Source organism: Aulonocara stuartgranti (genome assembly GCF_965226115.1).
Source record: "Aulonocara stuartgranti genome assembly, chromosome: 22".
Taxonomy (NCBI): Eukaryota; Metazoa; Chordata; class Actinopteri; order Cichliformes; family Cichlidae; genus Aulonocara; species Aulonocara stuartgranti.
Window position 1 is genome coordinate 8,473,990 of NC_138957.1, and position 14,479 is coordinate 8,488,468.

Below are 14,479 nucleotides of genomic sequence, written 5' to 3' on the forward strand. Positions count from 1 at the left end.
GCTCTGTTTAGACCGAGAGCAAACAATATTGTTTGACTGATGGCCCATAACCCTTTAAGACCTACCATAGAACAAAGTCCGCCAGATCTTGTATTATATTTTTACATGCTGTAGTGCCATTTTTGGGAGCATTTCAAGTTGCTATACATCAATATAACCATTATAACCCAAATTTTAATAATATGTATGCATTAATTGCATAGTAACTACAAAAAGTGCAATAAACTACAAAAAAAATTGAAAATCGTTTTTATTTTTTTAACATATATTTCTAGTTAAAGAAATTTAAGAGGCTTATCCCTCAAAACTGTAAATACAAAAAAGTTGCACAATTTAGTTGCAGGAAATTTAGTTTGAGTGTCTTCATAGCTTTATTTTTGAAATACACCAAATTTTATATACTGCAGGAAAAACAAAAATAAATATTGTAATGCAAATTTGCAAAAACAGCATATGCATCAAAATTTTGAGTTCTAAGCATCCCAGAAATGATACAGAAAGTCATAAAGTCAAAGATAACTTTTAAAAACACCAGTATAGGCTTATGAGGCCCTGAAGTAAAAAAAAAAAACTACACTTCTGCGAAAATGAGGTCACTTCCGGTTTCGGGCAGGTAATGGCGGACATGCGATAGTTCGCGCTGACGTCTATTCCTACGTAGGAAGTGTTCTGAACAGCTGATAATATTCCAGAAAGCCTGTTTGTGGAATATTATGTTTTTGTTGCTGTAAGCGCTTTTTATGCAATTTTTGCAAAGCTATATGTGGAAGGAAAAGCTGATGGCATAAGATGTAAGTACAATTCCTCCGGTTTCATATGCAAAAAAAATTATTGCGCTAGCTTACGTGGTTCCAGTTCTACCGGGATTTAAAAATAGTTACGCAAAACAGAGTGTGCCTGCTCTGACCGGCTTTAAAGGGTTAAAATAAAGACTTCGGACTTTACGTTTTTTTGCTTTAAGTTATTTTGTTATTTACATAATAATGTAGATAACCTAATAATTATCCTTATTGCTGTTTCAGAGGAGCGGTGCTTCAAATGATAGTTGCACATTTCTGTCAGAATCTGCAGATTATGCAGTCCAAATAAAATGTTAACGTTTCACTAACAAATACAGTGGATGGTCAGGAACCGTTCGCGATGTCTTCTCGGGCGCTTCTGCGGCGCTGATAATTGGCGTCTGTCTTGTGTCAGTGACGTAAAGGACGGATTTAATGCGACATGACCGTTCAAACAGCAGTCGCTTTCTAAAACATCGGATATACATCGGATTCAGTACCACATACGAAAGTGACCCAGATCGGATTTGAAAATATCGCATTTGTGCCGTTCACACTGTCATACCATGATCGGCTATGGGTCGCATAGTGTCAGAAAAATCAGATTTGATGCGCTTTTGCCTGCAGTGTGAACGTAGCCTTAGACTCAGAGCTGGATGAGGCCAGCGGAAATAGCAGCCTAACCAACTAAGATGATGGATCCATGGGGTCAGGAAAGCCAGAAGCAGGGAGCTGGAGAGCTACCTTTCATGTCCATTCACTGGAGGTGTGGATCTATTGCATGGCTTTCCTCACATCAAGAAGCTCTCAAGAAGCTGTCGATCTCAAGAAGCTGTGACAAAACAAATTTCCCACGTGTGGGACTAATAAAGGTTATCTTATCTTATCTTATCTTATCAAATGCAATCAATGCAGCTCTTCATGCATCTGGAGCTTGTGAAGGACTTCTTAGTCAGGCAGGACTCCTGTTCACTGCTAAACAGTTACAGCTTCACAGATAGAGAGCAAACTGCTACTGAAGCTTAACCATCACTTCACTGAGTGAAGAATTGGCACATTTTTGCTAAATATGCAGAAATAGATGCACACCCATACAATTTATGGTAAACTGAGCTGCCTTGTATGTACATTTGTTGAAGTTGCCTCATTCTAATGTTTTCTCTGAGGCTGCTGTGCCATTTGGAGCAAAAATGAATATAAAGTTTACAGCATATCCTGTCACTAGAAATTGTTTGCATTTTTTATACATTTATATTATTTACTGTAGGTATTGGTGAAAAAAAGCTTTATGTTTTGAAAAACTGAAATGTGGAAATTTGAATTGTTGTGCCTTATTTTGTTGATCTTTTTACAACTGTTTACAACTTGCATAGTTCCCATTTCTGTATAGCTGTATTTCTCAGATTTCTGTAAAGTTATTTATTTCATATTCTGTATAGTTTTTCATATTTATATCCTGTTCATATCCTGTACATAGCTTGTACTCACTACAGCCTGTACATACTAATAGTTATAGAATATTCACAACATACTTCATACTGTGTACATTATAACATACCATAATAGACCCATTTCTGTAATATACTCACATATCTATATTATTGCTAATATATATTGTAATATATCTATATCACTAAAGCACTTCTGGATGGATGCAAACTGCATTTCGTTGCCCTGTACCTGTACATGTCAATGACAATAAAGTTGAATTCTATTCTAATTACTTTTGTTTTGTTTTTGTGCTGTTTGCACTGAAGCACCGCAGCAATTTCCTAATGTTGTAAACCTGCTCAACATTTGGCAATAAACCCCTTTCTGATTCTATTCTACATATATTCCTTTTGAAAATACTAAAATTTGTATATTTTTTTAGTTTTGTTTGTCTGATAGCATTTATTTAAAAAATAAATCAGACATTTCAAAAACTTACTCGCTACTTGAGTAGTCTTTTCACCAAGTCCTTTTTTCTCTTACTTGAGTAACTTTTTTGAAGACTACTTTTCACTTTTACTTGAGTAATAATATTTTAAAGTAATGCTACTCTTACTTGAGTACAATTTTTGGATACTCGACCCACCTCTGTCCACCACACATTGCATCCACAGATTGCATCTTTGCCAAGATGTTTTTCACTGCAATTTCTTTGGTCTCCACCCTTTTATGGAACTGATCTAAATATTCCTTTTTTCATCAAGACTTGAGCACCTGTCACAAATGTCCTAAAGTCATCATCCTTAAAACTCCACCCTTTAGAACAGTGTTGTCAAACTCGCGGCCCACATCACCCCTACTTGTGGTCAATACATTTACGTGAAGAAATGTAATCCAACTTGGCCCTTGAAGTTACGATTTTATGTTAGGGAGGATTTGTTTGTTCTTATGTGCAAAATAAAATAATTTCTTTAAAAAGCAAAAAATAATTTCATATGAAAACAATTTGACCAGAGAACACAAACATCTTGAGGGATTGGATGTGTTAGTTCAGTGAGAGAATTATTTGTAAAGAAAACAGTTTTCACTAGCAGTCAAAAACTAATGTGTACACTTACGTCTGCATTTTTATTTTGTTATATAAAAACAAAATTATAGCAGAAGTGCTGCCACGTGTCTGGCCAGAAAGTGAGTACCAATTTGATTATTTGGTAGTTGAATGAAAGGCTTCAGGTAGTTTAAAAAAAAGTTTAAGCTAAAAAAATATGTCAGTGAGATGATAGTGCCATCAGTGGCCCACAGCTCATTTACGATTGAGACCCCTGCTTTAGAACGACACACACACTATATATATATATATCAGTGATTCAGTGAATCGATGTCTCGTTCACTCTTGGCATACAGCTTGATGTCATCCATGTACAGGAGGTGGCTGACAACTGCTCCGTTCCGTAGTCGGTATCCGTAGCCAGTCTTGTTAATGATCTCACTGAGGGGGTTCAGGCCTATGCAGAACAGCAGTGGGGACAGAGCATCTCCTTGGTAGATCCCGCACTTGATGGTGACTTGTGCTATGGGCTTGGAGTTGGCCTCTAGTGTTGTACGCCACATCCCCATTGAGTTCCTGATGAAGGCTCTTAGGGTCCCATTGATCTTGTACAATTCTAGGCATTCCAGTATCCAGCTAGGTGCTGAATCAGAGAGCGAGCGAACAAATCACTCACTCACCCCCTCCCTCCTGGCTCACAGCTTCTTCTTCTTCTTGGTTGGCCACCAATGTTAAGGCACATTACCGCTCCCTGGCTCACAGCGCAGTGGACATTTAGATGAGAAAATATATATTCGACACACTTAAGGAAAATACTAATAAAATACAAATAAACAAAATAAATGTTTATTAAGCAATTTTGATGGGAAGTTGCTTAATTTTAGAAATGTTTTTGCTCTTTTTTCTCTATAAAATAGTTTTTTGTTTTTTTTAATCATTCATCTTAGCAGTGGGATTTACATGAAAAGGGAAACAAATTAAGTTTGAGTGAAAATCTAAAATTTTTGCACTCTCTGGTCAACTGACTCAGTGAATCAAATGACTCAAAAAATCCGATTCACTTTGGTGAGTGACTCATTAACACTCGATTCAGTAAAAAGAATCAAATTTACCATCACTACTGTAGATAATTACAGGGCTTCACCACAAGGAGGAAGCAGTTCTGAGTATGGCAGGATACTGCAAGTCTTTACCACAAGGTAAAGTTTGTCAGACAAGAAAGAGACTGCAGACTGATCACATCTACAACTACTCTCTCCACTTTCTTTGTGTAAAACAGGTTAGTGTGTTATTATCTCAACACCTTTATAACGACACATAACTCTTTTCTATGTTATTATAATGAAGTTTTTATTTTATCATTATTTCTATTTTATTTTTTCTCAAATGTAGCTCCTAGACACACTTTTTCTGTCCTAATTTGTATCAAAAGTCTTGAATAGATTGACAGATCTAATTTCAATATGATAGAATGATCACTTATATGATTCACTACTATAAATGGGGTGTCGTGTACTCTCATTTTGGGAGATGGCTCAATGTGTTTTTGTTTATTTCTGTTAGTTCTTTTTACATATAATAAGATTAAACAGATGGTTTTAAAAAGATTACAAATTAGGTAATCCCAGTGTTAGCGTTGCTGCACAGATATATTGGTTAAACTGGACCAGAGTTCAGCTGCGAGTTGCAGCATGTTTCAGATGCGACAGATACTTTGAAATCAGACAGATAACATTAACCTCCTAGGACCTGGCGTCCACATATGTGGACATCACATTTTGGGTTGTCTCGACCAGTGCTTCCCAAACTTTTTCCAGCCATGTACCCCTTGAGATCTGTCACCCTCAGCCGCATACCCCCTGCTATGAACGACTCTTAATTAGTGTCTATAAATGCATTGCAATACCGCATGCATAAAAATAAATACTGCAGTCTATTATTTCTCACCACCAAATGAATTTATTAATATATTTTAGTTATGACAAAATTTTAATAACGAACTTTACTACTTAATACTAGCAGTGTATCAAAAGATTTATTAGAATTCACCGTTTTGTCGAGAGCTTAAAGGCCATATATGAACTTTCATTAAACAGAACTTTATTTAATGTGATGGATGTGCTTGAGCAGAGGCACATAGCTCTTCGATGTTTGGCTCAATTTGGGAAAGGCTGAGTCTTGTTTTCCACACAAAGTCTTGCTCTGTGTTTTGTTTTCATGTTTGTTAAAGCAGAAAATTCCCTTTCGCATAAGTATGTGGTGGCGAAAGGCATCAGAGTCTTGGCAGAGCGCTTAGCCAGCGCGGGCTGTTCAGTACGCAGTCCTATCCAGAATACCGCCAGGGTCTTTTGAGCGTGTTCAACTTTTAGAGATCCATCTGTGGCGATCTCAATTAGGCTCTCCTGATCAGACGGTGATAACGAAGTAGGCACGGCGGTGAACGGGTGACCTATCCAATCATTTGAGCCATTCGTCTCTGGGAAGTATCGGCGTAACTGCACCGCCAGCTCTTGAAGGTGCACGTTACATTCGCGCTTTACACTTTTTAATAGTGTGAGATTATTAGAGCGCAGAAAATCATGCAGCACGGGAAAGACTTCAGTGTTGTTTGTATCGATGCAGTTCTTCCAAAGGTTTAACTTCTTTATCATGGCCTCAACTTTATCTTGAACATTGAATATAGTTGCAGAAACGCCTTGTAATCCGAGATTGAGCTCGTTCAGACGCGAAAATATATCCCACAGATAAGCCAGGCATGTAAGGTACTCTTCATCATGCAAATGTTCAGACAGCTCAAAGGGATGGTTACTGAAGAAAACTTTAAGTTCATCCCTCAGCTCAAAGAAACGGGTCAGCACTTTCCCTCTAGATAGCCAGTGAACCTCTGTGTGAAGTAATAATGTCTCATGCTCGCTGCCCATCTCATTGCACAACGCAGTAAATAAGCGGGAGTCCAGCGGCCTGGCTTTCACAAAGTTAACCATTTTTACGCTCGTGTCCAAAACATGTTTCAAACGGACAGGTATTCCCTTTGCAGCAAGAGCCTCTCGGTGGATGCTGCAGTGTACCCAAGAAGCATTTGGCGTGACTGCTTGCACACGCGAAACCACACCTCCGTGTCTCCCAGTCATGACCCGTGCGCCATCAGTACAGATGCCAACACATCTGTCCCACACGAGTCCATGTGTGTTCATGAATGTGTCCAGCTTTTTTAAAAAAAAAAAATAATAATAATAATCTGCGGCAGTTGTCCTTTTTTCCAGCGGTTTACAGAACAGCATGTCCTCCTTGATGGTTCCTCTATGAATGTAGCGCACATATACAAGGAGATGCGCCAGGCCAGCCACATCCATGGATTCATCTAGCTATATTGCATAAAATTCACTGTGGCGTATGCGCAGAAGTAGCTGCTGTAAAACATTTTCTGACATTGCATTGATGCGCCGTGAGTGAGACAGTATTGTTTGATGATGGAATGTAGTGGTGTGCGATATTCACTCAAAAAAATAAAACATTAGATTTACTTAAAAAAGTTATGTCAAGTGGTTCCACACAACTGCTTTAAGTAAGTTTTAAGAAATGTTGTTACTTAGTTTGAACTCAATACTGTTAAGTTAGATTTACGTAAGTGTATTGGCTAAATGTAACTTAATTGCAATGCTTAGCTGATACTTATCTTTGTTGCTTTAAGCCTACATAACTTGTTTAGGCAATATCTTTGTAATACTGTTACTTAGCTGGTACATAACTTTTCTGCTTTAGAAGGACATAACCTGGTTAGGTAGTATCTTTGTAAAACTGTTATGTAGCTGCTACATAACTTTGTTGCTTTTGAATTATATAAAATTGTTAAGTAATTTCTATTCAATACAATTACAAATAAATCATTTACACTGGTTACTTCCATACAAAATAGCAAAGTTTCTTAAAAGTTACTTAAAGCAGTTATGTGGAGCCACTTGACATAACATTTTTAAGTAAATCTTAGGGAGATCTTTTAGGAAGAAATGAAGACAGCACCCAAATTATCAAACACAATCCTGCCTTTAATAAGCACATTCAGTGCATATAAAATACTTTTTTCCAAGCACAACAGCTTAACACAAAGTGCAATCAATGCAACTTGTTACAAATTCCAAGTGAATATTTTGTGCAGAAAATGTAGATCATTATAAAGTGCTAACCAACTTGTCGTCAAACTAAAATGATTAAAAAAATGATCCAACAAAGTCCTGTCTTTACTAAGCACATTCAGTGCATATTAAATACTTGTTGACAGACCGAAAAGACTGTAGAGCCGTAGCTTAACACAAAGTGCAATCAATGCAGACAACTTGTTACAACTTTAACTAAATACTTTGTGCATAAAACAATATTTTACTTCAAAGATCAGTGAAGTGAAAAAATCCTACATTTTACAAGACGTTTCAGGAATTATTTTCAAACACTGATAAGCATGAAAGAGCAAACTAAACTCATTTAAAACAGTGAAAATTGGCTGTTTTGTTCAAAAACTGTACTGTAAAACAGTGCTACTCAGTTTTTCAAGTTATGGTTACATCCCAAGTTGCAGACAGCTGCCAAATGTCACATTCTTTGAAATATCAAATCACAGTGGCCTAACCGCTAAAACTTTTTAAAATGTCTGTCATTTTCTGTATGTTGTCAAGTAGTAGAAGAAGTGCAACACCAATTTTTAAAGTAACAGTATTTTGCTAAAATGCAAATGAACATTATTGTTCTCTAAACTGGTGAATGTTCCCAAGAAACCGTACTGACAATGAAAAAAAGTGTTTATGAACAACTTAACTATACCTGAACATAAAGCATTCAAACTAAGTTAAGCAATAAGGGCCTCCCGCTTCCTCCTCTTTATTCAAGGAGTTTGTTTCTGAGCACTTGAACTTTGTTTGATAGCTTCTTAGCATCAAGTCCCATCAGTACTTTCTGAAAAAACTCAAAAGTGTACCTGAGGTTGGATGGGTAGCTCATGTTTAAAGTGTAGATCAGGCCGAACAACAACACAACAGCAGTGGCAACATCAGGAAGATCTCTGAGCACAGCGACACCCTCAATTATGATACCAATGTCTTCTGCCGGGTCAAGGTCACGCTCTCCTTCTGGTTTGATGACGTAGATGCCAATGAGCGTCTTCTCCATTTCACTTTCGGCCTCATGGAAGTCCACATCCTAAAAAAATAAATAAACATAATAATACAAGTTGCAGGGTTTCTTATCAATTAAAGGGATATTCCACCCAAAGTGGAAATTTGTCTATTACCATATTGCCAAGAGTTGTGAGAAAGTGAGAAGTGAGAAAAAAGCATTTTGTAACCAGCACAGTACATTTCTGATCTTATACCCATTGTTCCTGGTGAGCTCAATAATCATGTCGACTGCAAATGAAAAGTAAAAAGTAACACGACGGATTTGCAGGAGGAGGCGATTTAGACTTGGGCCTACATTACGGTTACGCCAAAGCACCCTGTAACCCACCATGGCATAGCACTTGGATACAACAACAGTGGTTGAAAAAGCCTCTGGTTTCCATAAATAAACACATATTCGAATATCCATGCACCATGCAGCGGCGGCTTACAGTGTTGTATGTGGTAACCATAATGTATTCCCAAGTCTAAATCTACTCCTCCAAATCCTTCAAGTTACTTATTACTTTTCATTTAAAGTCGACATGATTATTGAGCTCACCAGGAATAATTCGTACCATTAAAGAGTCATTTGCAACCAAAATGCTTATAGTTCCCATTCACTCCATTTTTTAAATGCTAGGCAAAAGCAAATAGACTGCTGCCGGATCAGGAGAATTATTGCACTGGTTACAAAATTATTTTTTCTCACTTATCTTACTCTGGGTAATATGGTAATAGACCAATTTTCACTTTGGGGTGGAATATCCCTTTAAGCTGCAAAACAGTAGACAGCTCAGAGCGAGATGAGAGGTGTTGGTCCATCATCTAGATTACACGGCAGAACAACAAAGCAGAAAGACAGTACACTCAGCCCACATTACACCCCAACTGTAATGGCAAGGGTCACTCCCGCATAAGCTTGTGCTTTTATATCTCCAATAATGTTCTAATTTTAACTTTTTGTTATAATCTAGTGAATGTGTGTGAGGAAAAATTACCGTCAGTTAAATTTTTATTACTGGAAATTGTTTCTATTTGATTACTTGCCTGATATTCTTTGATCAAGCTGTTCGGATCTTCATTGAGGTAGACTGCAAGTCCTTTCAGCGTACACACTCTTCTCATTGCAACTGTGTCGTTCTGTAAAACATAAAAGCAAATTTGACTTAGCTAAACTTTAAAGACATTTTCAGTTAACTTCAGCAAAATAAATGTATATAATGCTTTGAGAAAAAAAAGTCCATGACACACTACAGAAGCACAACAAAATTTAAAATAAAAAAAATTAAGGAAAGAAGGAACATTATCATTTGAAAAAATGTGACGAGCAAAAAAAGGTAACCACAGGATCCCAAAAAAAACAGAAACCCGACCAAAAACAGCAGCATGAAGAATCCAGTGAGGAAGAGGATGAACAAGAGGTCACACCAAAGCCAGCCTGAACAGAGGATTTTTTTTTTTTAAAGTAAACCACTGAGTCCACTGATCTAAGGCTTAGGAGGAGAATTCCAGAGTTTGGGGGCCACAGCAGCAATGATCTGTCACTTTTGGTCTTTGGACTGTTGTGCACTACCAGGCTTTGATCACTGGACCTCAGGGACCTGCTGGGGGTGTTGGGACTGAGAAGATCTCCATTGTATGATGGTGCTTGTCCATGTAAGGCCCTAAGGACCAGAACCAGGATCTTGAAATGAACCTTGAAGTTGACCAGCAGCCAGTGACGCTGGAAGAGAAGCGGGGTGATGTGGGTATGTTTGGAGGACTTGAACAGGAGGTTTTGCAAGGACAAATGAAAAAACAGTTGTAGTATTAAGCCAGGGTTTCCCATAACCCTGGTCCTCAGGGCCCACTGTTCTGCATGTTTTCCATATCTCTGCTTGAGTTTGGGTCACTGAACTCGTGTGTTGCACAGTGTGTCACGTCTCTAGAGTCCTAACGGTGTGTTCACACCGAACGCGATGGGCGCGTGAAAAAAGCCCCAAACGCCCCTAACTTGACGCGTGCACATTCGCACCTCTACGCGTGTCCAAGAAAAATCCATCGCGCCCCAAAATATCATATTTTAACGCGCGTGAACCGGAAATGTGGGAGGGATGTGGGAGGAAGTTTTGCAAGACCGGTATCTTTGCAAGATGGCAGCTGTCGAGCTAGCGCTTGAAGAGAGAGTCTCCCTTCTCTATGTACTGTGGAGAGCAGAGTAGCGGCGTAAAGGACATCCTTGCCGTACCTGGGTCCATCAGGTCCTCCAGAGGCGTGAGCAGTTTGGTGAGTTTCACCACTTGCTCCAGGAGCTGCGCCTGGATGACGGCCGATTCCAGCGCTATCACCGTCATTCACTCGGCCAGTTTGAGGACCTGCTGTCCCGCGTCGGTCCCAGAATCGCCCGCCTAGACACCAATTACAGGCGCTCAATCCCACCTGCAGAGCGCCTGTCCGTCTGCCTGAGGTTAGTAAAAGTGTTTAATACGGTAGTCCTTTATTGATACCTGTGCTAATATGCTAAACCATCCATTTATACACTGCTAACATGGATGTGCTATGCTAACAGTGAATGCTCTCGGTGTTTACTGAAAGCAAACTGTGGTACAAAGACGACTGTTTATAATATTTCTAGTGATACTCAGAAGGTCTCATCAAGTCCCGATTTAATTTGATTTATGCTGTTATCAGTGTTTGCGATGATAGCATGGCTGTGGTGTCACATCAATGTATGCGCTCGGTGTTTGCTGATATCAAACTGTAGCATTAGCACCACTGAGTTAACCTTTGTAGTGATACTCACTCCTTTTTATTTAGACCTGGTTTAATTCTGGGATAGTTGAATATTTGTATATAATCCCTGCAGCTGTCAGACTCTATAGCAGGGGTCACCAGTCTTTATTAAAACAGAGTTAGATAAAACTGTGAACAGTTTGGTTCATCTCTAGTTACATGGTTCTATCTTGATAAGCTGTCTTATCACAGATTAATTTTTCAAAAATATTAATGATTTAAGCAAGGAAAGGGCTACATGTCAACATACAACTCTTTATTTCTATTAATGTCTCACTTCATTCCTACCTGATTGACATGTTTAGGAATTATGAGTGATTGGCTCACTGTAGTTGTGAAAGTTGCTACCAATCAAATTATGATATGTTAAAGTTAAAATAAAACACAACTGTTTTAGATATTATCTAATATACATTTTGTAATTATCCTTATAATTACAAAATGTTTTATGTAAGATTCATGTTTTGTAATTTAAATCTGACATCACAAAAGTATTTTGGAATTTGAATAATGTATTTTGTAACTGCAGTACACATAATACTGATTTTGAACAATTTTGTCCAGGTTCCTTGTCACCGCGGACTCCTTCAGCACCAAGCGTTCAGTTACAGAGTCGGTGTGTCAGATCACCCCCCAGGCAGCGACGGCCATCTGGGACTGTCTAGTGGACGACTTCATGGCTGTGCCTTCACCTGGAGACTGGCGGTCCATCACAGAGGGACTCCAGGAGCGCTGGAATTTCCCTCTGTGCTGTGCAGCTCTGGATGGGAAGCACGTCCAGACAAAGGCACCCCATATATCATATAGGAGACACACACATTGATATACACTAAATATTTATTTCATTTCTTTTTTGTGGTGCCCAAATTTATGCACCTGCTTGATTTTGTTTAAATAATTATTGCACACTTTTTGTAAATCCAGTAAACTTCTTTTCACTTCTCAAATATCACTGTGTGTGTCTCCTATATGATATATTTAACTGACATTTTTTATTGTAACAACCAACGATTTATACAGGAAAATGATGTCTATTAACAAGGTTGCCCAAACTTCTGCATCCCACTGTATCAGTATATTTAGTCATTAGTATAATATGAAATAAATTCTACATGTGTCAAGTCATGTGCCAACATTTGCTGTGTAGTAGAACTGAGACATTAGTCATTATAAAAATTTATTTGAAATAATATTAAAATTCTCACACAGAAATACATTAAACATAAATATATAAAATATAAGAATTTACAGAGAGACAGGAATAAAAAGGACCAGCTGCTCTCCAGAGCAGGAACCAGGCTGAGGAGGAAATGCTCCATTGGAGACTGGTGTGGCTCCAGCTCCACCACCGATGGACCGTCCTGGGACCCGTCCCTCATCTGCCTCGGAGCCATCCTCCCCTGTGGGCCTGTAAAACAGCACAAAACACAAAGAAATGAGAAGGCTGCTACTAGATTTTAATTTCAACATTGAGAAAAAAACAAAAACAGGATATAATCAGATTGGTTGTAGATCTTTAGTAAAGGTGATCACAAGGCAATCCCACCGACTAAAAAGGTATCAGTGCTTGCTGTACATACCTGTGGGTGCAGCAGCAGGAGCTCAGGGACTGGGAAGCCAGGAGAATCAACAGGGGATGCTCTGCTTCAGAATCAGTTGGTTCTATCAATACAGTATTAAATGTTAACAGGTTGAATATAATAATCATAGAGAAAGTATATACAGGGGTCCCTCATTTATTGCAGCAGGGGTTCTCAGAATAACTAGCCCCTGGCCACGCACTTTATACACTGTTTTCCACACACACACATGAACATTGGTCACAGTTCTCACAATTGATTCTCAAAGTGCAAGCCTTTGTAGATTGCAAAACGTAAAAGTATTAATATGCCGCGGTTTGTCTTCATCTGCCTGCCACTTTCGTGCGCCTTTTTCCCTCGCGGTGCAGGTGTCTATTTCCGAATGAGGCTCATAGTTATGGGTGTTTTTGTGCTGTTTTTCTATTGGACGTGATGGTTATCAAAACCAAACATGATAAATTTGGCAAGCGCAGGAGACACGACACGGAGCAGATTTGTCAATCAGGCTGCAGAATGCAATGCTGTACGGTGCAAAAAAAAAGAAAAAGAAAATTTAAAAAAAGAGGCAGTGACGGATGAACAGCGGGACCACTGTGTGCTGTTTATTAATAAACAATAAAATATATTCCTAAATGACAACATGCCTAAAAGCAGAACGGTATTTGTACGTCAGTGGGAAAATAGCGGTGGCTTGCTAGCTTTTGTGCGGCTTCCCCGGGTCAGTGAAAACTTTAGAGAAAACTTAAGAAAAATGAATGAACTTACCAGGTTGCCCGATCTCTTTACATATCTTCCTCCAAGCTCGTCCTTTATATTCCTGTCTCGGTCCAGAAAGCAGCTGGTGTCGTACGGCTCCGGGTTGTTTGCTACGGCATTGATTAGCCTTCCTTCTATTGAAGAATAAAGGGCTTTGGCTGGATCTGCCCCTTTGAACTAGGTAACAGCCACGTCACCAGGCTCCTGATTGGTTGTCGCGGCGCGATTTGACGCTGGAGTTCAGATTTTTCCAACTCGAGCGGGGGACGCGAAACGCGTGTATGCACAAAATGCAACACATAAACTCACGCGCGTGGTTTTTTTCGCGAGTCAAACGCCTGAAACGCGCTACACTCACGTTTTCGCGACGCAAATCTGCTTCCGAATTTTCGCGGGAGCCGCAATCGCGGGTCAGCGCGCCTTTCCATCTTTACATGTAAGCCTGACGCTCTGCCTGCCTCTATCGCGTTCGGTGTGAACACACCGTAAGAGAGTTGCATGGGCAGCCGTGTGCGACGGCCGAAAAAACGCACGGTGTGATCCCGGCACAAAACAACCAACAGCAGAGGACATCCAGGACCACAATCTGAATATTACAGACAACACCAACAAGTACCAGATTCAAAACTGTTTGTAAGGTAAAGCATGTTGGTGCAATAGCTTTACTTTTGAGCTGATTTTATAAGACAGACCATCGCATCATTACAGAGTGATAAATCCGAATCTGTGAGCCGCGTAAATGCGGCAAGGCGCAAAGGTGAAAAGTGATAAAACTCGATTCTGATACGTTTTGCCTCGTAGTAATATTGCCGCTTGAGTCCCTCACCTTTGTTCGCTGAACGCACATCAAGCGTTCTTGTCACAGAGGGAAGTCCCCCGTAGTGGAGCCAGAGCAGCGCGCTGCCTCGGTTGACAGCAGAAGTAAATAACACAGGCAGACCATGGGCTGCTCAGCTTGTTTAT

The 14,479-nt window shown here is 39.3% G+C and overlaps 1 protein-coding gene and 1 long non-coding RNA gene across 4 annotated transcripts; both read right to left on the bottom strand.

Annotated features, from left to right (window-relative positions):
* Positions 1–7,664: 7,664 nt before the first annotated feature.
* On the bottom strand, positions 7,665–14,454 carry LOC309698361 (uncharacterized protein). Of its 3 annotated transcripts, none has more exons than XR_014274072.1 (3): positions 9,782–10,853; positions 9,456–9,548; positions 7,665–8,448 (listed from the first exon to the last, which is right to left on the bottom strand). XR_014274072.1 is itself a non-coding variant. In XM_082520742.1 (3 exons), exons 1-3 carry the CDS (start codon positions 14,361–14,363, stop codon positions 8,131–8,133), a joined length of 432 nt encoding a protein of 143 aa, XP_082376868.1. In that variant the 5' UTR covers positions 14,364–14,454; the 3' UTR covers positions 7,665–8,130. The 3 variants fall into 3 exon arrangements, 2 of the variants coding, with proteins under 2 accessions (XP_082376868.1, XP_082376867.1); XM_082520742.1 differs by lacking the exon at positions 9,782–10,853 and adding an exon at positions 14,343–14,454; XM_082520741.1 differs by having other exon boundaries at positions 9,982–10,853.
* LOC309698367 lies at positions 12,387–14,326 on the bottom strand. The gene is made up of 3 exons (XR_014274077.1): positions 13,526–14,326; positions 12,761–12,842; positions 12,387–12,588 (listed from the first exon to the last, which is right to left on the bottom strand). It is a non-coding gene; the product is annotated as an uncharacterized lncRNA (long non-coding RNA).
* Positions 14,455–14,479: the final 25 nt, after the last annotated feature.

Bases quoted from the DNA above. Each gene is read 5' to 3' on its own strand.
- LOC309698361 (XM_082520741.1), bottom strand. From the start codon at position 10,236: ATGGGAAACCCTGGCTTAATACTACAACTGTTTTTTCATTTGTCCTTG. The intron at 9,549-9,981 runs GTAGTGCACAAC...TATGTTTTACAG, and splicing joins GGTCCAGTGATCAAAGCCTG to AACGACACAGTTGCAATGAG. The intron at 8,449-9,455 runs GCAAGTAATCAA...TTATTTTTTTAG, and splicing joins GCTTGATCAAAGAATATCAG to GATGTGGACTTCCATGAGGC.